Source organism: Zalophus californianus, chromosome 6 (genome assembly GCF_009762305.2).
Source record: "Zalophus californianus isolate mZalCal1 chromosome 6, mZalCal1.pri.v2, whole genome shotgun sequence".
NCBI classification, from domain to species: domain Eukaryota; kingdom Metazoa; phylum Chordata; class Mammalia; order Carnivora; family Otariidae; genus Zalophus; species Zalophus californianus.
The window spans coordinates 9,907,470-9,934,490 of record NC_045600.1 but is presented as its reverse complement, the minus strand read 5'-3'; the positions used below and the strand labels follow the sequence as shown (position 1 = coordinate 9,934,490).

General features: G+C 51.7%; 2 protein-coding genes across 5 annotated transcripts; both read left to right on the top strand.

Moving 5' to 3' along the window:
• The first annotated feature begins 223 nt into the window (after positions 1–223).
• Positions 224–13,424, top strand: SERPINA4 (serpin family A member 4). Its single transcript, XM_027572684.2, has 5 exons — positions 224–310; positions 2,286–2,951; positions 6,640–6,913; positions 7,730–7,889; positions 8,653–13,424. The coding sequence occupies exons 2-5, from the start codon at positions 2,303–2,305 to the stop codon at positions 8,851–8,853; spliced, it is 1,284 nt and encodes a 427-aa protein (XP_027428485.2). The 5' UTR covers positions 224–310; positions 2,286–2,302; the 3' UTR covers positions 8,854–13,424.
• Positions 13,425–15,366: 1,942 nt separating this feature from the next.
• Positions 15,367–25,651, top strand: SERPINA5 (serpin family A member 5). 4 transcript variants are annotated; one of them, XM_027569126.2, is made up of 5 exons: positions 15,367–15,488; positions 21,228–21,860; positions 23,200–23,470; positions 23,801–23,948; positions 24,582–25,651. In XM_027569126.2, the coding sequence occupies exons 1-5, from the start codon at positions 15,479–15,481 to the stop codon at positions 24,768–24,770; spliced, it is 1,251 nt and encodes a 416-aa protein (XP_027424927.1). In that variant the 5' UTR covers positions 15,367–15,478; the 3' UTR covers positions 24,771–25,651. The 4 variants fall into 4 exon arrangements, with proteins under 4 accessions (XP_027424927.1, XP_027424928.1, XP_027424929.1 ...); XM_027569127.2 differs by lacking the exon at positions 15,367–15,488 and adding an exon at positions 15,541–15,735; XM_027569128.2 differs by lacking the exon at positions 15,367–15,488 and adding an exon at positions 16,414–16,432.
• Positions 25,652–27,021: the final 1,370 nt, after the last annotated feature.

Below are 27,021 nucleotides of genomic sequence, written 5' to 3'. Positions count from 1 at the left end.
TGTGCCAGGCAGATCTTAGTGCATGACACAAACAGCAAGGGGTGAACTCTGTTGGAGTCCTCCCGGATGGAAGGGGGGGGGTCATCCCCGGAGGGGTTGAGCCAGCTTTCAGTGAAGTTTCTCTGTGTTGAGACTCCACGCTGCACCCATAGGTCTGTTCATTAATAATTACCTAATGGGGGGGGTGGTAGGTGGTGCTGGTGGTGCTGAGAAGTTCTGCCAACCTTCCTGGGCTTGATAAACCCAGGCCCTGTTCCTGGGCTTCCCTAGTGCTCAGACAGCTGCCCGGGGGACCATACCAGGACTGACTGTGAGTAACTCTCTGAGGGCCGCAATTGAGACTTGAAAGGGAGGGTGATCAATCTTCTAGTTTGCCCAGGACCGGGAGTTCTGAAACATGACTTCCAGTGCCAAGACTAGGAAAGACCTAGAGGTGAAACATCCTAAGGCTGGAAAGACCCCTACACATGACTGGGCCAACCTTCTCATCACACCAGTGGGAGAACTGGTGTCCAGGCCCAGAAACAGCCTCCCGCAAGGCCACACATGACTTAGGACCCAGGTCCTCTGGCTCCTGATCCAGGTGTTTTTGGAGGGTGCCTGACAGAGGGGAACTCTGGGTAACTCGCTGCAAAGTCAGAGAGAAATACACATGTGAGGGTTAGGGCGGGAGAAGGTATTATAGCTTGGTAGGAAGCCATGCTTTGGGGACTGGCGTTAAGTTGGTGAGTGAAGTGGTCACTCCAACTCCTGGGTAGAAAATAGAATAGAGGGGCGCCTGGGTGGCTCAGTCATTAGGCGTCTGCCTTCGGCTCAGGTCAGGATCCCAGGGTCCTGGGACCGAGCCCCTCATCGGGCTCCCTGCTCGGCGGGGAGCCTGCTTCTCCCTCTCTCACTCCCCCCGCTTTGTCCCTGCTCTCGCTGTGTCTCTCTCTGTCAAATAGATAAATAAAATCTTTAAAAAAAAAAAAGAAGAAGAAAAGAAAAGAAAATATGGAAAGAAAGACCAGATAGGAAACAACAGTGGTCTAAGTCAGGGCTCAGCAAACAGTGGCCTGTGGGTCAAATCTGGCCGACTGCCTATTTTTGTCTTGCCCCTGAGCTAAGAATGCAAGAGATAACATATATATAAGATATAGATATAAACACAAAATTTGTAAATGGTTGAAAAAAATCAAAAGGAAGACAATATCTTGTGATCTATGAAAGTATATGCAATTCATATTTCATTGTCCATAAATAAAGTTTCACCAGAACCCAGCCACACACAAGCCTGCTTTGTGGGTGGTCACTTTCCAGCCAACACAGCCAGGTTGGGCAGCTGCAACATGACCATATGGCCCACAGAGCCAAAGACGTTTACTCTCTGACCCTTTGCAGGAAAAGCGTTCTGACGCTTGGTCTGGGTGAACGACACTGGAGGCCTGAGTGAGGGTCATGGCAGTGGAGAGGCTCAGGGGTTGAGGAAAGAGCCTTCCAGACATGCAGAAAGATAGAATGAGGTAAGGGGATGGAAGGCCAGACACAGGTTAGGGATGACAACCTGGTTTGGGGCTGAGAACCAGAGAGTAATGGTAGATCCATTTGATGCAGCAGAGCAGATTTGGTGGAGAAAATAGAACACCCTGTTTTGGGCAGGTTAAGTTTACTAGGAAAAGAGACCAATCCTTTTCCTGGGACTTGGGGCAGATCAGTTTTCGAATGTCAGTGATCGTATCTGTATGGAGTGTTGGTAGGAATGCCAGTTCTACTGACCTCTACCTAGGTAAGAGGGTCAAACAAAATGGCATTAAAATGATGTTGTAAACTGTAAAGCACACCATGGATGTCGGTGGGGTAGATGTTACAATAACCTTTGGTGATTCACACCCTTGCTGCAGTGGGTCACTTGGCTGAGGGAATAAACACGAATGGTAAAAAGATCCCCAGGCTGAGTCTGGAGACTTTGTGTCCTAGCTCAGGTACTTACCAGTTAGGTGACCTGATTAAGTCATTTTTGGAGTCTCGGGGATGAGAAAGGAGGCCAGTGCCTTGCAGAGCTCAGAAGGATGAAAATGCAGGTAGGTGGGGGCATGAGTGTGCTTTGTTCATCTAAAGCACTGCCACAGAATATCATCTTCACCACACACTGGGAAGGTGCTGGGTGTTTTGCTAGACTGCCACAGGCCCATCTGCAAGAGTTCACGGTGTCACTTATCACCCTGGGGCCCTGGCCTTGCCCAACTTCTCAGTAGGGTTGGGTGATCTGCTGGGGAATTGCCTAAGCACTCTCTTTCCTCCTATAGCTGTGAGAGTGCAGAAGATGCATCTTGCCAACCACTTGCTCCTCCTTCTGGTCAGACTGCTGGTCCTTTCTCATGGTCAGCTGCACCCTGAGCACTACAGCCAGGGTAACACTGGCATCCCCCATCAGGAAGCTCCAAGCATAGGTGAGGGCTCCCCCAGCCTCAAGATTGCCCCAGGGAATACAGCCTTTGCTCTCCACTTCTACCACCTGATGGCTTCCCAAAGTCCTGACAGCAACATCTTCTTTTCCCCACTGAGCATCTCTGCCTCCTATGCCATGCTGTCCCTGGGGGCCCGCTCGCACAGCCAGACCCAGATCCTTGAGGGTCTGGGCTTCAACCTCACAGAGCTGTCCGAATGGGACATCCACCAGGGCTTCCAGCACCTCCTACACACTCTCCACCTCCCGGGTAACGGGCTGGAGATGCACATGGGCAGTGCCCTGTTCCTGAGCCAGGACCTGCTGATCCTTCCGGAATTTCTTAACGACAGTGTGGCCTTCTATGAATCCAAACTCTTCCTCACCAACTTCCACAACTCTGTGGGCACCGCCCAGCTCATCAATGACCACATCAAGGAGGAAACTCAAGGGAAAATTGTGGATTTGGTCAGCCACCTGAGCACAGACATCACAATGGTGCTGGTGAATTACATTTACTTCAAAGGTGAGAGTTGGTTCGTTGGTGGATCCTTTATCTTCCCTCTCCTTCTGGTTTATGGATGGATTAAATATTTAAAAAAGAGGAAGTGGATGGATGGGGTCAGTAAGGGTCAAGCAACCCTTAGAAGATTCATGTGAGAGCATCAGATATTTAAGATTGTGTAGTATTGAGGTTTCCTCATACCTTTAGACATATTTTCTTATTTATTTTCTTTGTAACAGTAATGTATGAAATGCACAAATTGAAATGCTGGATTCATATCAAAGCTCTGTCACTTACCAACAATGTAAACAGGGCAGGTTGTTTGCTTGAAGTAAGGATAATAAGAGTCCCTCCTTCAGAGTCTTATTTTGAGGATCAAATTATGTCATATTTTTGTGTATACTCCTTAGAAGAGGGCCTAAAGGGATAAGCAAACTACCATCTCTAGCCACATCTGATGGGTTACCTCTTTTTGTCAATAAAGTTTTATTGGCACACAGCCATGCCCATTCATTTATGTATTGTCTCTGGCTGCTTTCACACAGCCACAGAGATAAATAGTTGCTATAGAGCCGAAAATATTTGCTTTCTGGCCCTTTGCAAAAGAAGTTTGTTGACTTTTGACCATTATATATACTCAAATAATTAGAGTAATCATAATTAATCTAATGATAACAATGCTCGTTTCGAAGACGCTTGAAAACACACAAAGGAGGTGCCTGGGTGGCACAGTCGGTTAAGCGTCTGCCTTCAGTTCTGGTCATGATCCCAGGGTCCTGGGATCGAGTCCTGCATTGGGCTTCCTGCTCAGTGGGGAGCCTGCTTCTCCCTCTCCTCCCTGCTCGTGCTCTCTCTCTCGCTATCTCTGTCCTTCTCTCTCTCTCTCAAATAAATAAATAAAAATAAAAAAAATTTAAAAACCACATAAAGGTATAAAAGAGAAATTACCCATAATCCTACCACCCTGAGACAACCAGCGTTAACATTTTCACCTAATTCATTCCAGTCTTCCATTCACACACATATATTAACAGTTGAAATCACAGTGTGGGGACAGATTTGTACAGTGTGTATTATCAGTGTTCCATCACAGGAGAAAGGGGATTGCTATAGGAATTGGGCCTTGCACAATTGTGTGCAAGTGAAGGCCTGGAGGAAACAGGTTGGAGGGACAAAGTGAAGTCCTTGGTGCAGGTGAAAGTTTGGAACTTATTAGGGATCTATATGCCAGGCACATCCAGCCACGACAGTGGGTCCATGTAGGGGGAGCTTGTGGAGAGGCCCATGCTGGGCATCCGGTGGCAGCTTAGGGACATGTTGGTCTGGAAGGCTAATGTTGGACAATGAACTTGGAGGAGAGCATGGCTGACCTGGAGCACCACTAGGTCTCCATCTAGGGCTCCACTGAGTCTGTCCATCTTTTCATCTTCCTGGGAAGACCTTCAGCGTGTGGTTGTTGCTTCACATCTACTTCCCAATCTCACACTTGTAACCACCTTGAACCCAGAATCTATAGAGAACAGATTCTGGGAAACAGTCCCAGACTAACAATCCAGCCAAATTGGTCATCACTTGCATTTTACACATGGAATTATTCATGCACCACTGAAAACTTTTTCAAAAACCTTTTTAATTCTGCAATGGCCATAAACTTATAGGAAGTTGCAAAAATAGTACGGAGAGATCCTATGTACCTTTCATCCAGGTTAGATACATCTTACATAACTTTCATACAAAAGCAAAACCAGGAAATTGACATTGGTGCAATCTACAGGCTTTATTCAGATTTACCAGGTTTTACATGCATGTGTGTGTGTGTGTGTGTGTGTGTAGCTTTATGCTATTGAAAACTTTATTTAGATCTCACTTTAATGGTTACACAATATTCTATAAGCCATTCCTTTTGAAATATAATTTAAATGTATAGTATATACCATTATCTTACCCAAAGCTCTGACCATAAAGAAAGGTTTGGGTGCTCTCTTCCTGAAAGAGACCTAGGTCCAGCTGGGTTAGTGTTGTTGGCCTGAGAATGAGAGGTTCTCCAGAAATAGGAAGGAGATAGAGACATCCTGCCCTCTGACACATCTGCCCAACACTTTGGGATGTAAATTTAGCCCCAGGCCTCACTGTGGGTTACATGGTGAGAGAGTGGAACTATTGTGGCTTACCTTCAAAACTGAAAAGTACCTAGAAGAAAACAAACAAAAGATGCACAGGATCTCTGTAGATAAGATTATCTTGAGAGATATTAAAGTAGACTTAAGTTTTTAAAAATACAGATATACTATGTTCATGAAAAGGAATACTTAATAGGTAAAGATGTAAATTCTCTCATGAATTAATCTAAATATTTAATGCAATCCCAACCAAAATCCTAACAGGTTTTTTTATCCTTTTTGGTGGCAGTTAACAAGCTGATTCTAAAATGTATATGGGGGTGTAAAAGGCCAAGAATAGTTAAGATGGGAAAACTTGTTTGCCAGAGGGTGAGACTTATCATAAATCTATATTAATTTAGCCTGTGTAGTATGAATAAACAAATGGGACAGAATAGAGCCCAGAAATGACCCCATGGAGAGATACATGGACGTTTGATATTTGTCAAAGCTGGCATCCCCCCGTCACCGCCATGACGGAGCATTGGGGAAAGAGTTGATTTTAAAAAATGGTGCTGGGACAACTAGGTACCCACAAGGGGAACAAAATGGGGTTGGACCCCTCCTTTCAACCAATAATAAGTATTTATTCTAGGTGGAATATAGTCCTTTTTGCAAAAGGGAAGACTAAAGCTTCTAGAATATCATATAGGAGAGTATCTTCATGACCTTGAAGGGAAGGTTGTCCTAAACAAGACACAGAACACCTAACCACAAAGGAAAAGACTAATATGTTCACTGCATTAAAATTAAGAATTTCAATCACCAGAACACACCACTTATAGAGCGAAAGGGCAAGTCAGAGAGAGAGACAAGGGATTTGCAACTCACGCAACTGATAGACAACTAGTGTTCAGAAAGAACTCCTGCAAATCACTAAGAAACAACCCTACACAAATACAGGGGAAAAACATGAACTGGTGCTGACATAATAATAAAAAAAAAAAAGGACATTTAGTTGGTCAATAAACATACAAAAGATTGCCCAACCTCATTTTTAACCAAGAAAGTACACTACAAAGTTGTAACAAGCTACCACTACGTAAATACCATGTTGGCAAACAAAATGTAAGTGCAGCAATGTGGATTAAACGGTGAAGACATGGGGCACCTGGGTGGCTCAGTTGGTTAAATGCCTGACTCTTGGTTTCAGTTCAGGTCATGATCTCAGAGTCATGGGATCGAGCCCCCTGTCCGGTTCCACGCCTCAGTGGGGAGTCTGCTTGAGATTCTTTCTCTGTCTCCCTCCCCTTCTGTCCCTCCCCGCTCACACTCTCTCTCTCTAAAGCAAACAAATAAAATCTGTTTAAAAAATGGTGAAGACATGAAACAATGTTGCTGATACCCTCTTGTATCTCACATTTTAGAATCTAAATGAGCCCTGAGAGATCCATTTCTTAGGCAGGTCAAGGTTTGAAGGATCTGAATAGTATACCGTGATGGAATAGTAAGTTGTGCGTCTCCACGACTGTAGGAGAGGCATTCCCTGGCTGGACGGTTGGCTTGTTGGTCTACAGGTGCCCTGTGTCTTCTTTCCTTCTTCCCTTCAGCTCTGTGGGAGAAACCATTCATTCCCTCGAAGACCACTTCCCAAGACTTCTATGTTGATGAGAATACAGTAGTCAAGGTGCCTATGATGCTGCAGGACACACAGCACCACTGGTATCTTCATGACAGATTCTTGCCCTGCTCGGTGCTGCGAATGGATTATCAAGGAAACATGATGGCCTTTTTCATCCTTCCTGATAAAGGGAAAATGAAGCAGGTGGAGGAGGTCTTGACTCCAGAGATGCTAACAAGGTGGAACAACTTGCTTCAGAAGAGGTAATCAATGTGACCCATGGTGCTGAATCTGCAAGATTGCCCTTCAAATGGACCCTTCTAAGGAAAGCCAGTGCCCCACATGGGGATGATTGCCAAATTATGAAAGCATTCTTATTTGCTTTAAGACTTTCCATGGGTTTTCTTAGATGATGAACTCTCCTGTTACATCTGAAATCTCATTTTGCCCCGATCAGTGAAAAGAGAACCAGATCAGGAGTTAAGAGTCCCTGGTTCTAGATGTAGCCCTTACACTGTCCAAGACTTGGGTGAAGTGACATTGGCTCTCTGAGGGTCTGCCCAACTGTGCAGTGAGTGGGTAGATCTCTGATCAATGTGCATAGTATAGAGGGACTTGAAAAAAACTGCATACACCCATCCAAAGAAGTAGCAAGGAAGTTTTCTATCACCCTGGGGCTATGAGTGGGAAAAATTTCCAACCATAGATAAGGGTCTCAGCCTAAGGCCACGGGTGGATGGAAAATTCGCACAGCTCATGAGATAGAGGAATTCTAGCCAAAGAAATCATCTGGTCCCAAATAAGTGAAAACCATAAGACCCCAACAGAGGCGAAGGCAAAGCTACCACATAGGGAGACTCGTACCTCCCTGGGCACCTGGCACGTCCCCAGAAAGCCAGCTCTGTTGAAGATGAGCTCCCAAGGGAGGAGGTCCTGCAGACAGCATTCTTGAGGGCAAAGGGGCCTGGCATTAAGTTCCTGGGAGTACTGAAGCAAAGTCAGATGGAGTGAGTGGGGCCAGTTGAGAAGAGCACAGAGCACTGGGGTCCCTCACTTGTCTAACCCCATGCCTCCTTCAGGTATTTTTATAAGAAGCTCAAGCTGCATTTACCCAAGTTCTCCATTTCTGGCGCCTATCAATTAGATCAGATTTTGCCCAAGATGGGCTTCATGGATCTGTTCTCGAAGCAGGTTGACCTGTCCGGCATCACCAAAGAGCGAAAACTGCAGGTGTCCAAGGTAAGTCATCCAAGGTCATCCATGCCTGGAGACTCGGTGGGGAACTTCTGCCCCTTGGGAGCTGCTGGGTGGTGGGTGTTCTCTCTGCCACCACATGAAATCTCAGAGCCTGGGTTTCATTCAACCATCCACAGACATGGGCATCTGGGAACGAACCCACCATGTGCTGGCGTGGTACTTGGTGCTGGGGATATGGTGTCCACCCAGTCTGTGTCCTCAGGGAGCTCTCACAGCCAAGTGGGCTTCATAGATCACAACGGAGGGTGATAAATGCATTGATAGAAATAGAAGGAGGATACAGACCAGGCTGGGCTGGGTGTGTGTGTATCAGAGGTCTTTTTGACGAGATAAAGAGAATTTTGACTTCAGTTAAGAAGACAAAAGTGCACTCCAGGGTAGAGCTTTGAGTTGCAGAGTTGAATTCCAGAGTTGAGGTCCTCCCCTTATGGCATTCAAGGGTGAGTGAGTGTCTGGATTTATTTTCCTCCTCTGTAAAACAGCCATAATACATCAACCTTACCGGGTGGCTGTGAAGATTTAAGAAGAGCCCTAGGCACCTAGTAAGTCTTCAGTTGCTGATAGAAATAATCGTTCCTATAAATAAGAGGTCATCCAGCTCACAGATCCACCCAGTGTAGACATTCTTTCTGTGAGATCCCCCAATAAGTGGTTTGGCAAGCAGTGAGCTGCAGTGTTGATCTCCAGCGATCTCTGGTTCTTCCAGTCTTCCCTAAGTCCTGATTCATGTTCTCTTCCTTCCCAGAGTTTCCACAAAGCCATTCTGGAGGTGGATGAGATTGGCACCCAGGCGGCAGCGGCCACTGGCAGCTTTATCACCTTTATGTCTGCCCAACACAATCGCAGTGTCCTTCGGTTCAACCGGCCCTTCCTCGTGGCGATCTTTTCCACCAACACCCAGAGCATCCTTTTCCTGGGCAAGGTTGTCAACCCCACGAAACTATAACCCTCCCAGGGCTGGCTCTTCTGTTACAAGCAGGAGGATGTGGCCTGGGGGTCTTGGTGTGAGCAGCTCCATGTTCGGAGGGGGGGGCGCAGAAGATCCTGAGAGTCCAGGGCAGAAGCTGTTGGCAAGGGAGAGGGATGTGGGTGGTGGGAGATATGTGTGAACTGGACACCCAGCTCCTCAGGGCAGATCATCTCACCGCTTTGAGCACCACCCTGGAAAGTGGGAGAAACCCTGCCAGGCGCTTGAAGGGATCAAACACAGTGATGGCTATGAGGAGCTTGGTTTGGTGCCTTGCACATAGTAGGTACGCAATAAATGCACCCTATTCTCCATCCCTTTGGGGTTTGCCCTGCGCTGCCCTGGCATAGCTGGTCCCAGACATGGGGGTGAGATGCTCCAAGTTCCAGGGGGTTGGCAAGGTGTATATGGAAGGGGAAACAAGGTGGGCAGCCGGCCGGCTGTCCCCGGCAGGGTGGATGACTTGTTTCTAGAGCGGGGGCTCTGAAGACCTTGGCTGGGAGAGCACAAGTCAAGGTGGCCACCATAGCGACCTAGTGAGGAAGACCCAGCAAGACGGGCAGCACCCCCCAGGGTGGCACAGGCTCTGCCTCCTCCTTTGACCGTGGAGATGTGGCCCATCCGGCAGGATCAATGGCCATGGTCACAGATGCACCGCAGGAGAAGGAAGAGCATGAGATTGGAGCCTGGGGGCCTATACTTACATCCTGCTCTCCTGCTGATGTACTCCAGGGCCTCTGGCCAATCTCTTCCCTTCTTGAGGCTGCTTCTTCACCTGGCTAATAGGGGCTTACCCAGATGGTCCCACTCAGATGTGGGGTGAATTCTCTGAGCAGAGTCCACCCAGGGTCTTAGAGAAGAAACCTCTATCCCTCCCACAAGAAGAGGCAGGCCAACAGATCCTGGCTGTGTTTGTCCCAAACCTCAGTTATATACGGCAAACGCATTTCCCCAGGCAGGGCTCTAGGGGTGTTCTTGTTGCTTAGTTGCTGTCACGAACCCAGATTTCCACTGGTGACTGGAGAGACAGGCTGTGGGCCACCTCCAGCATTGAGAGGACTGATCCAGAGTCACAATGATCCAGGCTTTGCGTGACGTGGTCTCTGGCCCACATCATGCTACAGGTACAAGAATAGGCCATTGTGGGAAACCAGGAAATCAATATCCAGGGCAGGAGACAGACTACCTGCTTATGGTGGGAAAAGCTGTTGCGGAAGGAAGCTAGAGAGGGTGGGAAGGGGAGATTTTGAGGTTCTCTCCCCTGGCCTCTAAAATACAGCCCTGAGCTGGACAGGACAGCCTGGGACAACACTGGTAAAGGAAAGTCCCAGAGGAGGAAAGTGCTGAGCTCATCATACCAGCCCCGAGCTACACATACAAGGCGCTGGAAATGCTACAGGACCCCACGCCCTCCCATGCTCAGAGGAATGCAGACCCTCCTTTCCATCCCCTGGTTTGATTGGCTGAAAAGCAACTACGTTACTGAAAATATTGGTCCATTTCCCCCTGCACCTGTTGAGAAGTTGAATTCTGTTTTTTAAAGTCCGGCCCAGGCTGACACTGTCATCTCTGCCCCTACAGAGGCAGGCAGGTGGGTGGATTCAAGTGGGTCAGGTGAAAGGGCCTGGGGTTATTGTGGCCCCTGCACTGCCCAGGGGCGTAGGAACGTGAATCCCAGGTGTGACGAAGGGGAGGAAAGGGGAGCCGTCACCCTCAGTTCAGCCTTGGGAGTGATGCCTCCATATTCTGATGAAGCTGGTCCCTCCCCAGCTCAGAAGCCCTCAGTGGCTTCCTCTTGCCTACAAGATAAAGCTCCCAATCCTCTACTTGCAGTCAAGGCCCTCCCAACCTGGTCCCCACCTGCCTCTCCTGCCTTAGTTCCTCCTCCTGCACTTGTGTGTCCAGTGACTTCAGCCACAGAAACGTGCTGCTCCCCCAGGTGGTCCATACAGGTCCCCATTCCCCTTTCCCTGCCTCTGAGAATCTACCAGGATCTCCTATAAATGCCTCATACCCTCCCCAAGGTGGGTTGCCATCCTACCATCAAACGTGTTTGGTGGACAGTAATCTCTCCTCCCCTGGCCCCGATTAGATAGAACATCTGGAAGGCAGGGCTCTGTTCACCCTGCATTCCCTTCGCTCACCCCAGAACCTGGCCCCTGAGTTGATCATATGGTCTGGCGTGTGGCTGAGGCTCAACCGGTATTTGGTGAATGAATGAATGAATGAATGAATGAATGAATGAATGAAAGAAAAAGGCTATGCCCTGAGCAAGGTCCCTGAGCTGTTTGTTCTGCACCATCCCCCTTGACACATCCCTGGAATTGATTGGGTAAATATTTATGCCAACTCCGCAGATTTCCTAAATGCCCTTTTGGAACATTAAACCCAGAAATCAATTAAAAAAACTCCATCCAGGACACCTTATTCCCCCCGAGTGGTGCCCGGACTTCCTTCTCTTTTCTTTTGCTGCTCTCCTATGGGGTCCCTTACTTGTGTGGCACTTGTTACACAACTTGAGAACCCACTTCTCAGGGACCAGCATTCAGCACTCCGAAGGGCTGAGTGGGTTTGTGGTTTCAGTAGCTCTCTTGCATGGGAAAAATGGAGGCTTTCTGTACTTTGCAGCAGGAGGGCGGGGTGGGGGGGCAATAGGGAGCGCCATGAGCATCAGCGGTATACTCTGGGCACCCCGGATGCCAGTGGAATGATGAGTTTGCCTGGCCCTCATAAGTGGGTGTGTGGAGATGCCTCATGGGCTCTCTCGGTTATTCATTCTGTCATTCAACAAATAGTTACGAGGCGGGGATTGGCCACTGGCCGGGAAACCAGGGGATCTCCCCAGTGGAGGGGATGGAGGGGGAGGCACTTGAAATTTGGATGGAAACAAGGAAGGATGCAGCCCCAGCTTCTCCACTAACCCTGTGCAGTGGGGCAGGCACTTCATCTCTCTGGATCTCAACGTCCACTCTCCACCCCATAAGTGGGCACAGAGCCCCCCGCAGCAGCTTTAGCAGCAGAGAGAGGAGGGTGGACATGGGATCCCCTGAAGCTACAGACCTAGGGGCCCCTGGCTCTGACTCAGTGTGGCAGGTGAGGGGCAGGAGGGAGCCCTCTCCATCCCTGGCTGCCTGAGAAGGCGAGGGACCCTTCTCTGGGAAAAGGCAGATCTAAAGCCGGTGGCTCCCATGTTCCCATACTCTGAGCAGCAGCTGCAGGGAGCAAAGCATGGTGACGCGTGCTTCTAGGAGTTATCAAGAAGCCACAGAACACCCAAGTATAGAACCCAGACTTTGGAGTTGGAATGCCTGGGTTCAAATCTGGCTGCCACCGATAACTGAGTGTATTAGCTTGTTAGGGTGGTCAGTACAAATCACCACAAACTGAGTGGTTTAACCAACAGAAATGCATTGTTCCAGAGTTCTGGAGGCTGGAAGTCCAAGATCAAGGTGTTGGCAGGGTGGTGGTTCTTTTTGAGGACCGTGAGGGAGAATCTGTTCCAGGCCTCCCTCCCAGCTTCAGGTGGTTTGCTGGACATCCATGGAATTCTCTGTGTGTCTGTGTCCAGATTTCCCCTTTTTATAAGGACACAGGTCATAGGGGATTAAGGGTCCACTCCAGTGTGATTTCATCTTAACTAATTCTATCTGCAATGACCCTATATTCAAATAAGGTCAACTTCTATGGTGGTGGAGGTTAGGACTTCAATTTGGGGGGACATAGTTCAACCCATAACAGTATGGGACATGGGGTATTCTGTGCCTCAGTTCCCTTATCTGTAAAATGGTGATGATACTGCCTAATGCGGAAGCCCATTTGGAGCGTTGGATGAGTTATTATACATAGAGCACACATCTTTGGTGCCCCACAGATGTTAACTAGTCTCTCATTTCATCTTTTGTCACAACCCTGTCCTCTAGAGCAAGTCACAACTTCGTACGACACAGGTCATCTGAATAGGTTAAGTGGGCTGATAGTGTCAGGGTCCAGGCAGGTGGGTCAGCAATGGCCCCCATTTCATTAAAGGCATTTTTGCTCAACATTGTAGCACTCAGCGGGCTGAGCAGAATCCACCTCTGCCCCGGGTGAAACCCACCTGTTGGGATGGTGGTCTCTGCTGCTCTTGGTGTTAATGGAAAAATAAATCTATTGTGATCTATGTAGTCCTTTAAATTTCCATATTCTGGCCACTGACCCATCCTACCCTCTCACTGGGGCTGTTACAGATTCAAGTGTGTCACCTCAAAATTCACATGTTGAAGTCCTAACCCCTAATGTGACTGTATTTGGAGATGGGGACTTTCGGGAAGGTAATGAAAGTTAGGTGAGTCATAAGGGCTGGGCTTTAATCCCACAGGAACTGTGTGCTTAAAAGAAAGAGATGCCAGGGCTGCGTCTCTCCCTCTCTCCCCTTATGAACAAAGAGCCCGTGGAGAAGGTGCCAACTACAAGCCAGGAAGGGAGATCTCACCAGAAACCAAATCTGACGTCACCTTGATCTTGGACTTCTAGCCTCCAGAAATGGGAGAAAATAAATTTCTGCTGTTTAAGTCCCCCAGTCTATGGTATTTTGTTATGGCAGCCCTAGCAGGCTAATACATGGGGCACCATGCCCTGAGACCATCCCCCCCAAACCTTTCTCTTCGGAACTTACCCAGTCTCTGCCCCCTTCTTTCAGAGCCCTTTCTCAGCAGCAGTGGGGGGTCAGGGGTCACCACAAACTTTCCCCAAATTCTCAAGACATTCCTTATAACACAGGCTCAGAATGTAGTCCACGGGATGTCTCCAGGAACAGCACACACAGCCGGAGAAGTCCTTCCTATCTTGGTCAATCCCATCTTTCCCAAATACTTCCATCTGGAGCCCATTTTGGGGTATTACACTCGTTTCCTGTTCCTGCTATAACTAATTAATACAAACGTAGTGGCTTAAAACAACACACATTCATTCTTCTACACTTCTAAAGTCCCAAAGTCCCAAAACCGGTCTCACTGGGTCAACATCAAGAAGTTTGCAGGGCTTCCTCCGGAGATCTTTGCCCGGCACACATCCTCGGCCTCCCCGCATCGCACGGTCTTCCCCTGCTTCCACGATCACGTTGCTTTCTTCTGATTCTGATTTCCCACGGCCTTCACTTATAAGGACCCCTGTGATTACGTTTAGGACCCACCTGGGTAATCTGTGCTAGTCCCTCCATTTCAAGATCTTTAATTTAGTCCCATCTGCAAAGTCCCTTTTGTCATATAAAGGAACACTCACAGGTCCTGGGTATTAGGACATGGCTATCTTTGGGGGGCACGTTATCTATCCCAGCACAAGTGTGTAATACGATTTCCACCCTACAGAACATAGTTTAGGAATCTCTAGGTTCTGAAAGGAAGGACTCTTGCTATGTCACATGGCACAATGCACAGAAGAGACCTAGCTTTCCCCTTGCTAATGCGGCTCCTTATGAGCTGTGTGCCTTTGGGCTGATTACCTAACCTCTCTCTGCTTCCACCTTCTCACTGATTCGATGGATATACTAGTACTCACTTTCCTGCACATCAGGAAGGCAGGGAACACAAAGCAAGTCCTGAATGCCTGGTAGCTACCATGTTTGCCTCTAGACTGAGGCTGAATTCAGTCTCCTCCTGGTCTTAGAGGTGGTAGAAGGACCCTGTTTGCAGAACACCAAGATCACTTCCCTTGGGCAATGCCTGGTCCCCTGTCTCCTCTGCCAACTCCACACCCCAGCTCACCCACATAACTCTGGGTCGTGGCCACACACAGGACACCTAATACCAGGGCATGGGGACCTTGGGAATGAAACAAGGGTTGAGCCAGCACCCTGCACCAGCATCTTGGAAATGCTCTTGAAATGATGGGGCTGAGTCCCAGAGCCCCCATTTCAAGGTTGGAAAGAGCAGTCGAGATGAGCCCCCCGAAATCCTAGATACATCCCTTTTCTAAGTAAAGAGCCCTGACCTTGAAGTTGGGGACCTGGGCACTTGGCCCCATGTTGTCCCTAATTTGATACATGACTCTGAAAAGTCCCTTCATCTTTCTGAGCCTCAACTCAGTTATTTGCACAGCCAGGGGACTGGATACAATGGTCCCTTCATCCAGCCGTGGTGACACTCAGTCCCTCTGATTTCCACCAGACTCTCACTGTTCTATGAATCCAGCAAGTACATGGGGCTGCAGAGATCTTGGGCTCACACCGCACTCCCCCAGATGTACAGCCAAGTGACTGCAGGAGACAGTGGAATCAGCCTGGAGAAAGGAAGACTGGCCAGAGGGTGGTGTCCCTTTCTCCGGGTCTGGAATGCCACAGAGGGTGGCCTCCCTGGGGAACCTGTGCCGCTGCAAGCAAATGGGGGTCTGGTGGGGCAGGCGGCGGGGCAGTGAGCGGGTGGCCCGGGTCAGAGCCCAGGTGGCTGTGCCAGCAGCCCGCCCATTGGCTAGAAGCCTGCCGGGACAGGACAGGGCAGGGCCAAGGGGGGGGGGAGCGGGCAGAGTCAGGGCCCAACCAGGGTCAGTGGCAAATGCTGGTTCCGGTCCCAACACTCTGCTTTTCACTGAGCGCGAGGGACTGTGACCTCCACTGCGTGCACGCTTGGCCATGGGAAAGAGTAAGTACAGGCACTGAGGGCCTACGGGCCGAGGGCGTTCGCAGGACAGTGAGGATGGGGCACTGGGGTTATGGGATTTGGGGGGCTTCAAAGCTTTGGTGTTGTCCCAGAACGACCAGGAAAACTCCCCACAGTGCTGGGGAACGAGCCAGGGCCTTGGAGGCAGCAGAGAACCCCCTCCACCACCCCCTGGCTATGTGAACTTGGGCACGACCCTCCATCTGGCTACACCTCAGTGTCCTTATAGGTAAGAAGTGAATCATTACACCTTCTGCATCTGTGAAGCTTCAGTACTTGGTAGCTCTCGCCCAGGAGTGATTTTATCCCCGGGGCACATCTGGCAACAGCGGGAGACATTTGTAGTTGGCGCAGCTAGAGACAGGGCTGCGCAGGCATCTAGTGAGTAAGAGGCCAGGGATGCCCTAACCACCCCCCCACAAGGCGCGGGACAGCCCCCGCAGCAAAGAACAGTGCGGAGGTGGAGAACCTCGAAGTAAGGTCGTGGGGACGCAGCGTCTCTGCGTCCACAGGCAGTGCTCTGTAACCCAGAGCTTTTCTGTATTGTTCCGGTGCCTGCATCTCGGACCTTGAGAAATCAGGAGAAAGGACGGAATATCTCTCTTTCCCCAAGTGAGGGCTGCCCTGCCTGGAGGCTGCCACCCAGAAGGGTTGCAGTGGCCAATCGAGCTCCAGATGCTGCATGGCGATTTGGTTTTTGTTTGTTTTGTTTTTTAAAGATTTTACTTATTTATTTGAGAGCGAGAGAGAGCACAAGCAGGGGGAGAGGGAGAAGCAGGCTTCCCGTAGAGCAGGGAGCCCGATGCGGGGCTCGATCCCAGGACCCCGGGATCAGGACCTGAGCCGAAGGCAGACGCTTAACCGACTGAGCCACCCAGGCGCCCCCAGGCGATTTGTTAAAAGATAAGCAAAATGTCGACATAAAAGTGAGTGTACTTTCCAGTTTTTCTAAGGATGGGGCCCCTTGGCAAAGAAATACGACCATAAAAGGGGGAGTTGCTCTCCTGGCCAACATCCTGGGTCACGGATCAGGAAGCCACCACGTGAAGAATAAGGTGGCGGGCAGAGGGGGCCAGGAGCTGATGGATGTGTTGGTGTTGGTGGTGATTTCGCAGGTGTACACGGTAAAGATGTACGGCTCTTTGTATGTCAGTTGGACCTCAATAAAATGTTTTTTAAGAAGGAAAAGGGAAATGTAAACCAAGCAGCTGGGCAGGAATTGGCAAGCCCTGGGAGCCCAGCCTGACTCCATGTCCAGCATGGCGTCTAAAACCTCTGAGCACTTCATTCATTCATTCATTCATTCATTCCAAAAAGGGATGTGAGCACCAGCCCCTGACTGCAAATCTTGCAGGGAGAGCAGGGTCGGTGTGGGTCCTCTCTGTTAGGAGCACATGCTCCAGTCGGGGAGAGAGGCTGGAACCCAGGAAGACACCAGCAAAGCCATGTGGGTTCACGCTCACATCACGGTGGAGCAGTGAGACTAACAATCAAGGGCCCCTTACAAAGCATAACGACACAGGGGGAGGGGCCGGGCACAGGCGAGGGACCCCGACACCCAAAGTGACATTCAAGCGGGAGCCTGAGGCCTAGGGAGAAGCTGGATCTGCCCCCACATACCACGGAGGCGGCAATGGCCTTCTTGGGCAGGGGGCGCTGTGCCCCGGGGGGGTGACTGAGGGAGATGCCTTCAGAATGGCTCTGGGGGCCGGAGGAGAAGAGGGGTGGGCCGGTGAAAGGCCCTCTATGAGGACAGAGCAGGAGCAATGGGGAGGGGCAGGTGGATGTCAGAGATACTCTGGAGCTAGAAACCGCGAGCCTCGCTGATGGTCTGGAGGTGGGGAGGAAGATTCAGGAATTTCCCTAGGTCACGGCTGCCAGGAAGCTCTCCTGGGTCTTTAGGATCCAGGGGAGGCTGGGATTTTGTCTTTCCCTCTCTGCCTGCACCCCAAGGCTCACATCTCCTTTTGCAATCAGTGGTTAGACCTCAGCCACACGCCTCCCCCAGCTGAGTCCAAAGTTGATCCAGTAAGACTTTGTTGCCTAACATTTGGAATAAATGAAGAAGATGTTGAGTCCATGGATGGGGGGGTGGGGAATCAGTAGGAGGACTGCCTCAGCGCCTGCCCACCCCCTGCCCACACCAGCCGGCTCAAACCGCTTTGTCCTGGGATGCCAGCTGAGCCTGAATGATCTGCTCTCCTCCCTCAGACCCGTGGGGGCCTATCTGCAGAAAGGCCAGCAGCAGGGGGCCCAGGATAGGGTCAGCCAGGCCAGGGTCCCAAGGGCCAGGCTCCCAGGGCCTGGAGCAGATTGGGCGTTAGCACAAAACTCTGCTCCAAGTTAGCACAAAACTCCGTCAAAGCTGCGCATTTCCACCAGAGGCCCAGGAGCGTGATGGCACAGTCTGGGCTTGAAACTGGGAAACCTGGACCGAGCCCCCTAAGGCCTTCACTTTCTCAGAAGTGATCTCTCTGACCCTCTGTTTCCTCCTCTGTAAAATGATGATGATACCAACTCCGTGTTGCTGTGGAGGAGTATAAAGGAGCTCATACAGGTGAACAGCTTGGGCAAGACCCAGGGATACTCCCCAGGAGCTACAGGAGAGGAGGATCAGGAAGACAAGGGGCCGTGTGTACACCAGTCACAGGAATCTGGATTTTAATCCCAGTTCCATCACTCCCTGGCTGGGACAAGCTGTACCATTTTGCTCAGCCTCAGTTTATCCATCTGTAAAACAGTCTCAATGATGCTTACTTTCGTTGACGGTTAAGTGTAGTAATATTTGTAGGGTGTCTGGCTTTAATAAGAGATAGAGAGTGGTCCCAAATGGAGTGAGAGTTTTAGGTCCCAAACCTGCAGCCCAGGGGAGAGTGGATGAGGCTGGAGCCCCCTCTAAGGAGACCCCGCTGTCCAGGGAGACTCAGGGCATGCTGGGAAAGCGGCTCTGGCCCACCAGACCTCTGCTGTTTGGCGGGGTGCGGGAGGCAGTGGTGGGGAGAAGGGTTACTGGCCGGAGCACTGTGACAGACCTTGAGTTGTTTACGAACAAAATGAGGCCTGCAGAGGGGCAGAGACTGGCCCAAGGCCACCAGGTTGGCTGCAGAGACAGGAGGCCAGAATGCTCCCTCCTGCCTGAGCCAACTGCCCCTGGGCTTCATCCAAGCAGGACACTCCCTCGGTGTCGGCAACTATTGTTTGAAAGCATTTCTTTTATCAGCTCGGTGTTGATCTGTGATAAGGGGGGGAGTTGAGCTGAATGTGTGCTCAGCAGCATCCTGCTACATTGATGCTCTAACACGTTGCAGGAGGGAACATACTGTGCCGTAAAATTAACTAATTTAAAGGACACAGAGATTAAGCCACCCACCCATGTCCTTTAAAGACCTGCACTCTCAGGGTGCACATAGAAAGGGGGTGCCCAGACCCTGCGGCTTAATTATCTGCAGATTAACAGCTACAGTGCTGGCTGCCGAGGCAGGGGACACAAAGGCTGGGGGCTGTCTCAGGGAAGGAGGGCCAGGGATCCGGGGAAGCCAAATGGCGTGGTGGTTCCGAGCCTGGGCTCTGCGCATCAGAACTGGGTCTGAGCCCAAGCCGTGCCCCACCAACCAGTGACTCGGCCTCTCCGAGCTTTCGGCGACCCCTCCGTAGATGGCGCTAGAAGCGGAACCTGCCTCTGAGGGTGGGTGTGAGGCTGATGGAGGGCAATACGAGGAGACAGCGCAGTGCCCAACAGCGGGCCCGAGATGGCTGCAGCCGATGTCTGGGGTCCTGGGTGGCCGGAGCTACAGACAGAACATTCTAAATGGGCCTCCATTGTGAGCTCAGGCGCAATGTGGAAGCCGAGGATGGGCGGGGGGCTGCTCAGGTCCCTTGATTTTGCTCAAAGACAGGACGGCAGCCCAGGTCTGCCTGACCCCCAAGGTCACTGGAGCCCCCCCAACTACCCTGCCACCGGCGGTGGGCCACTTTGCATGCAATGTCCAATGCAGCTGTTTGGGGCCCTTTGGGGTTGGGGTTTGTGGGGGTCACGGGACCTGATGACGTGGTGTCCGCGGTGGAAGACCCAGCTGGAGGGAGTTCTCACCATCAAGGGCTTTCCTCAGCAGACAGGCCGCCAGGCCCACACGAGAGTAAGGGTGCGGTGAGAGCGCGTCCCCACGGCACAGCTGGGGAGCTGGGGGATCTCGACAGGGCTTTGGCTGGAAGCTGCCAGAGCCACCACTGACCCTGCCACCACACCAGGTCTGCGCCGGGCCCTGCCACAACACTTGCCCTATGTTGACTCCTTAAAGCCCCCAGCCACGCGCTGGCGCAGGTCCTGGTGTCACCTCTGCTGTACAGGTGGGGGACAGTGGCACGGGGCGTGACTGGCTTGCCTCAAACCACACTCCTGTAGGAAGCAGCGGGGCTGAGCTTTGAACCCAGGAGGCTGGGCTGCAGAGTCTGGGCTGCTCACAGGTGGACCGTGAGCACAGGGGACTTTGGGAGGCCCGGGCACAGGAAGGGTTCTGGTTGGAGGGGAAGGGGTCTAGGTAGGTGGACAGGAGGGAGGAAGGGGAGGAGGGGCTGAAGGCCCCCCCAGGGCCCACCTAGGAGGCCCCCTCATCTGGGGGACGGAAGGAAGAAGAGATGTCTTGGCTCAGGCCGCCGTTAACAAAGCGTCACAGAACAGAAGATTGGTCTCGGCTCAAGGTGTCGGCAGGGCCGGTTCCTGGACTCGCAGATGCTGGTCTCCTCCCTGGGTCCTCACATGCTCTTCCCTCTGTGCATGTCTGCGTCCTAATCTCTTCTCACAAGGACACCGGCCAGACTGAATCAAGGCCCGCCTGTAGGACCTCATTTTGACTTCATTACCTTTTAAAAAGACCCTATCTCCAAATACGGTCACATTCTGAAGTGCTGGGGGTTAAGACCTCAACATAGGAGTCTGAGGGCCACAATTCAGCCATCATAGAATAGGAGGGAAGCTGGGGTGCTCACATTAAGAGGGCAGAATTTCCTCCCTGGGTTGGGGGGAGGTGACTCTGATGAGGCGCCAGGATGGCCCTGGGGTCCTAGCGCAGCGCCCCGCCGGCTCCCCGGGGCAAGGAGAAAAGAACCAGTTGGCATCCGCGTGTTCACCAATGAATCTCTGGAGCCCGGCACCCTGCCTGCCATGTGGGAGATGCTCAATATATATTTGCTGAGTGAACAGGGATAGACCAGCAGTCTGAGGGGCCCGTGGGGGGTAGTTGGTCTGAGTTCATAGAAGGACCACCAGGCCTTGCAAATGCTGCCCCCAGGGGTTGAAGTGACAGTCAGAGGCCACTTGGGAAGCAGGCTTCTCATTCCCTGGGAACCTCAGAGATGCTGAGCGGGCAGAAGGAGGAGAGCCCTGCACGCCCACGCCCCAGGCCCTGTGGCACGTACCCTGATGTGGATGAGAGGACTCTTGCCCCAGGGGCCAGCCCCCACCTCGGGTCTGCATGCTCTGCCTTCTCCTAACTCTCCTGACCCTTAGATGCCCAAGTCCCCCAAGTCTCTGTCCTCGAGCCCCCACGGCTCTCTTTAAACCCTCTCTCCCAACCGCACAGGCTCAACCTCTCCCTTAGATGCTGCACGTCGGGTGGTCACATCTCTGGGACATGGGCCTTACCCACTTCCCCCCAGTCTCCTGGCTGAGGAGATGCACCAGCTGTGCACCCTCCCTGAGGACCCTGCCCACTTGCCTTTCAGGACGAGGAGCAGCCACAATGCGGGTCTGCCTCCTCCTGTGCCTGACACTCCTCAGCCCACCGGGCGCCAGCCTCTACCGCCACCGCTCCCGCGAGGCAAAGAAGAGAGTCAAGGAGCCGCCCGTGCTCAGCACGCTGGCCCCCGCCAGCAGGGACTTTGCCTTCGACCTCTACAGGGCCCTGGCGACAGCTGCTCCCGACCAGAACATCTTCTTCTCCCCTCTGAGCATCTCCACCACACTGGCCATGCTGTCCCTGGGGGCACGATCGCACACGAAGGTGCAGATCCTAGAAGGCCTGGGCCTCGGCCCCCAGGAGGGCTCAGAGGAGGAGCTCCACAACACCTTTCACCAGCTGCTACAGGACTTTGCCCAGCCCAGGAAGGACATCCAGCTGAGCCTTGGCAACGCCCTGTTCATTAGCCCAACGTTTCACCTCCAGGACACCTTTCTGAACGCCGTGAAGACGCTGTACCTGGCAGACACCTTCCCCACAAACTTCATGGACCCCGCGGGGGCCCAGAAGCAGATCAATGATTACGTGGCAAAGCAAACTGAAGGCAAGATTGTGGACTTGGCTAAGGACCTGGATAGCACGGAGGTCATGGTTATGGTGAATTTCATTTTCTTTAAAGGTAAGACCCCTGCGCGCAAGCCTGAACTTTCTCCTTTCTGCTGCTTTTGTCAAAAGAGCACCCAATTCCCACACACATAAAGGGGTGGGGGTAGATTTAGTCCCTTCTGGTGCCTGTTGACAGATGGAGGCCAACAAGCAGCCAAGGGTAAGACAGAGGCATCTTCCTATGGGGTAAGGGGATGTCAGTGACCCCGGACTGCTGTGTCCCCCCACCGGGGAAGAGCTGGGTCCTGTCCGTGGGCCCTGGGGTCATAGCTTACACACTGGATCTAAAGCACAAGATCGTCATGGCCACCGTACCACCACTCGGGGCAGGATTGCAGGTCTTAGAGGGACCTTAGAGGGCCTTCCCTTGCCCCCACCTCCTTGCCCCCGTGCACTCCTAGGGGCTGTTTCCTTAGGAGAGTTCTCCCCCTCTCCCACAACAGCAGATCTCTCCATGCTCAGCTCCCTGACGTTTCTGGTGGATACCCCTACTCATCTCGGCTCTCACGAGCGCTTCTCCTTCTAGATGCTGAGCCCCTCGGTGCCTGTATGGGGCCCGGCTGAAGATGGGAAGACAGGGGTGAATAAAGGAGGGGAGGGGAGGGAGGGAGGAAAGAGGAAAATAGTTAGCTTGTTAACCGCCTCCCCCCTTCCTAGGAGCGCAGATGGCGAGCAATCCAGCTTGGAATCCAAGATTTATTATGCCCCAGGGCAGGGCTCTTTCTAGGACACCAGGCTGCAGGGGACAACTGGGTGGCACAGACATAAGCCACGAGAGGCACTGGGGTGGGTTCCGAATCTGATGACTACCAAGAAGATGGAAAGAACTACTCGTATCTCATTGATGTAGAAATGCAGCAGGAATCAGACGGAGCAGGAAACATAACTCAGGGCTTTTCAGTAAGAAGAATCCTCTATGTCCAGGAACCTTACAAACCTCTCTCGCAAACTTAGATCAAAATCCAAAAATGGGAAAAGAGTGAAAAACAGAATAACTCCCCCAGGTGTAGTGTCGATTTGTCAGCCATCGGTACCGTTGACCCTCTTCCCGAGCATATTTGACCTTGAGTAACACCTGAGAATCAAACAAATACCATTGGCAGTTGAGGGTCTCCAAAGACATGAAAAGCATCCTCCTCGCTTTGCCCATGTCAAAGGAAAAGGCCCACAGAAAGTTCAGGCACATCCCCGAAGTTATAAAAAGGCTCACCTTTCTATTCCAGGGGTTCCATGGTCCCTGCCACCGAGGAGACTGTGCCAGGGAGAATGAGCTCTGTTTGATGGGTTTACTGTCTCGACGCTGTTCGTTTGCAGCGCAGAATTTCTGATGTCTTTTCCATTTTGATATTTAGCTAAGTGGGAGACAAGCTTTGACCACAAAAGCACCCGAAAGCAGGACTTCCATGTGACTTCAGAGATGGTGGTGCGGGTGCCCATGATGAAACGGGAAGACCATTATTATTACTTCCTGGACCGAAACCTCTCCTGCAAGGTGGTGGGCATCCCCTACCGAGGGAATGCCACTGCTTTCTTCATTCTCCCCAGTGAGGGTAGGATGGGACAGCTGGAGAACGGACTGAATGAGGAAACAGTGAGGAAGTGGCTCAAGATGTTCACAAAGAGGTATTCTGCAGGTGACACGGGGCCAGCCCGGCCCCTCATACCTCCAGGGAGACACAGCGGTGGTGGGAGGGTCTCACCCAGCCCAGGAGTGGCCTCTAAACCCAGAGCCATCGAGAGAGGTTCCAGCCCCCAGGGCCTGGCCTAGCTGGAGGGAGCCATCAGAGTGGTCAGGGATCACTGGGGACAGCCCAGGTCCAAGTCCAGAGTGGGGTGGGCTCTGGACAAGGGGTGGGGGGATCATTACGAAGCCGAGGGGAGGTAGCAGGGGTATGGGCTCCGTGAGCTGATGCTCTGGGAAGACTCTAAGAAAAGTTCTGGTCCTCCTTCCAGGCAGCTTGAGCTCTACCTTCCCAAGTTCTCCATCGAGGGCTCTTACCAGCTGGAGGAGGTCCTCCCCACACTGGGCATCAGTGATGTCTTCACGTCCCATGCTGACTTGACGGGCATCACCAACCACTCCAGTGTCCAGGTGTCTGAGGTGAGCTCGGAAGCTCCTGAGCCCCTGTTTTCAGGGATTTTTGTTCTATCCTGTTCTATTCTATTCTACCCCAGTCCATCCCACTCTTTCCATTGCACTCCATTCCATTCCATTGCATTCCATTCCATTCCATTCCATTCCATTGCATTCCATTGCATTGCGTTCCATTCCATTCCACATTCTCTCTCTCTCCTCTTTTCCCTCAAGAAGCAAAGATACCACTTTGTATTTTATCCTTTGTGCAGTGGGAAACCATATCCAGCACTGTGTCTTAGGAGGAACTCTCATTAAGCAATCAAAACTAAGAATTAGGGGCTAGCTCCTTCACTCACTAGCTGTGTGACCTCCAACAATTACTTGACCTCTCTGAGCCTCCTTTCTCTCTATAAAACTGGAGAGTCACAAGGTTGCTGCGAGATGCCATGAGAATTCAATGGAAGGCACAGGCACCATCACCTCCCGGCACAGATCCTGGTGCATGGTAGCTGCACGGCTGTGTCATTTGCTACCTGCTTGGTGGCGAAGTTGCACAGGGACTTGGACAGGGATGCCGCAGGCAAAAGCTCTGCCATCTCCTGGGATGGCATCTCCCAGCTCCTGGTGGCTTGGTGACACCTGATGTCTCCTCTGCAGATGGTGCACAAGGCCGTGGTGGAGGTGGATGAGTCGGGGACCAAAGCAGCTGCAGCCACAGAGGCCATCTTCATGTTCAAGTCGGCCCCAATGAGCTCTCAAAGGGTCATGTTCAACAGGCCTTTTATGATGCTTATTGTGGAGAATTCCACCAACATCCTCTTCCTTGGCAAAGTGACCCACCCCTGAGGTCAGTGTTTCTCCTGAAAGGCCACAGGCCTCTGTAGTGGAAGTTGAAGGTGCACTGTGGCATCTCTCTGCCGGGAGCTGGTGATTTACACAGGTTTCGTGGACTAAAGAGGCTTTTACAAGTAGTAATAGTCACAGTATTGATATACTAATGATTGTTTCTTCTCACACAACCGCACGATGTGGACACCTTGAAGAAGCTTCGCGAGCATTTGGTTTTGCCCTCACCCTTCATCAGTGGAGTCTAACACTGAGGCCCAGAGAGGTTGGTTGACTTGCCCAAGGTCACACAGCATGTTAGTGGTAGACAGAAGCCCAGAATCCAGGCCCCTGATGCCCAGTCCAGTGCCACAGAGCTCTGTAGGAGGATTGTTCTGGTAGACATTTCTACCAAGAAATGTATTTCCAAGCCGAGTCCTCCTCTTGCCAGCAACACCAGCCATCAATTCATCATGGTGTGGAAAGAACACTGAAATGGGAGTCTGGAATGGGGCGTCTGTCCCAGCTAATGAGCTGCGGGACATTGGGGTAATGCTGTCCCTCTCTGGACCTCCATTTCCCCCTCGCATACAATGAAGGATCAGGTGAAGGGTGGAAGGCTCCTCGACATTATATAAGGAAGCTGGGGTGTTCCCCGCCAGTCACAGTAGATTTTAACACATTCCAGTGCTACTTGTCCTTGAAGAAAAGCAAGTGGACAGCAGGGTGGAAATGGCCCATCACAGCATCGAACCATCCTGTGGCTTCAGTTACAACCTCCCAGCATTGGCTGGAGGCAGGAGCACAGAGACCTGTGGCAAATCCTACAGTATCTTTTGAAGACATTGATGACTAACTGTGACTGTTAGTGTCAACAGTAACAATAAAGCACTCTGCAAACACTGGCTGTCATTGTCCTTACAGAAATAACGCTGGGAATGGCAACATTAATAGCTTACCATGTGCCAGGCTTCGTGCTAGGCGCTTTACCTGGATGGCTGCATTTACCTGCTGGGAGGCAGGTACCACTGTTGTCCCCATTTTACAGATGGGGAAGGCTAGGCTTGCAGAGAGCGGGCTGCTTATCCAGCCACACAGCTTCTAAGGGGTGGAGGCAGGATTTGACCCTGGGCGTGTGGCCCCCAGACCCACATTTTCAGCCCTGTGCTCTGCTGCAGGGAAGACATGACTAAGAACCAGAAGGCCGGGTCAGGTGCCTCTCAGCCATCCACTCCCCTGTGATGCCGGTAAGCTGAATCTCTCTCCTCTTTTATGAAAGCTACTACAGACGGTTCCTCATCTATCAAATGAATGGGGTCGGACACTTTGAAGAATCAACGAATGAGCGAATGAGTCCTTCACTCAAATTGTCCCCTAATTAGCTGCCCCCTTAAATCTGAGTGCTTGCCCCCGCCCTGCATGATGACCCTAGCTTGCTCCCCAGTAAGGCTGCCCCTATCACTCTGATCCCAGACTCCGCACTGTGTTGCAAAAGGGTGCCCCCTAGATCAAGCAAGGTCAGAACCCCAAGCTTTGGTCACACCCCAAAGTACTGAACACCTACTTTGGGCCAGCCCTTGGGGACACCTTGCATCTGTCATCTCCTGAATCTCTCAACCCAGTATGTCAGTGTACCCATTTCACAGAGGGGACGTGAGTGCTTGCCCAGAAGCTGAGGCCAGTGAGAGGCTCAGGCCCCGAGACCCGGATGGCACCCGTGCTGGCATGTGGCTGGGCAGATGGCCGCGACTGGATGGCGACAGCTCGTCTGCGTCTGTGCTTTCAGCTCAGGACAGCGTTTCAGAATGGGGCCTCCTCGCGGGGCCACATCAGCTCCTGTGTGCCTCTCGCTTGCGAAATGTCTCTTCTGCCTTGGCAGATATTTCTCTCACTGTTGGCTCAGCCAGTCCAAGGTCAGGGGGAGGCCCTGTCCGTGTGATGTGTGTCAGGCCAAGGTCCAGCATTGTCTGAAGGTCACTGGGCACGTGGCCACAGAACATCTACCGTGTGTAAGGTCAGGATGGGCTCCGGGGTGCCTCATGTCACACACTGAAGCTCCTTGCTGGGTGTCATTGCAGGCCGTGTAATTCAATTGTCACACAATCCTGGGATGAATGAAATGATACAGCACCTGGGAGAGAGAGATCAGGAAAGAGGTGGTACCCAGCTGGTCTAAGGAGTAAGTAAGCCTTCAATAGACAGCAGGTTTGGGAACAGGGAAGGGACTCCAGCGGAGGGAAGGGCTGGAGAATGGTGTCGAGCGAACTGTCGT

Coding starts and splice junctions, on each gene's coding strand:
- SERPINA5 (XM_027569125.2), top strand. CDS start 19,161: ATGGCGCTAGAAGCGGAACCTGCCTCTGAGG. Junction 21,861..23,199: donor GAATTTCATTTTCTTTAAAG/GTAAGACCCCTG, acceptor TTTGATATTTAG/CTAAGTGGGAGACAAGCTTT. Junction 23,471..23,800: donor CTCAAGATGTTCACAAAGAG/GTATTCTGCAGG, acceptor TCCTCCTTCCAG/GCAGCTTGAGCTCTACCTTC.
- SERPINA4 (XM_027572684.2), top strand. CDS start 2,303: ATGCATCTTGCCAACCACTTGCTCCTCCTTCTGGTCAGACTGCTGGTC. Junction 2,952..6,639: donor GAATTACATTTACTTCAAAG/GTGAGAGTTGGT, acceptor TCTTCCCTTCAG/CTCTGTGGGAGAAACCATTC. Junction 6,914..7,729: donor AACAACTTGCTTCAGAAGAG/GTAATCAATGTG, acceptor TGCCTCCTTCAG/GTATTTTTATAAGAAGCTCA.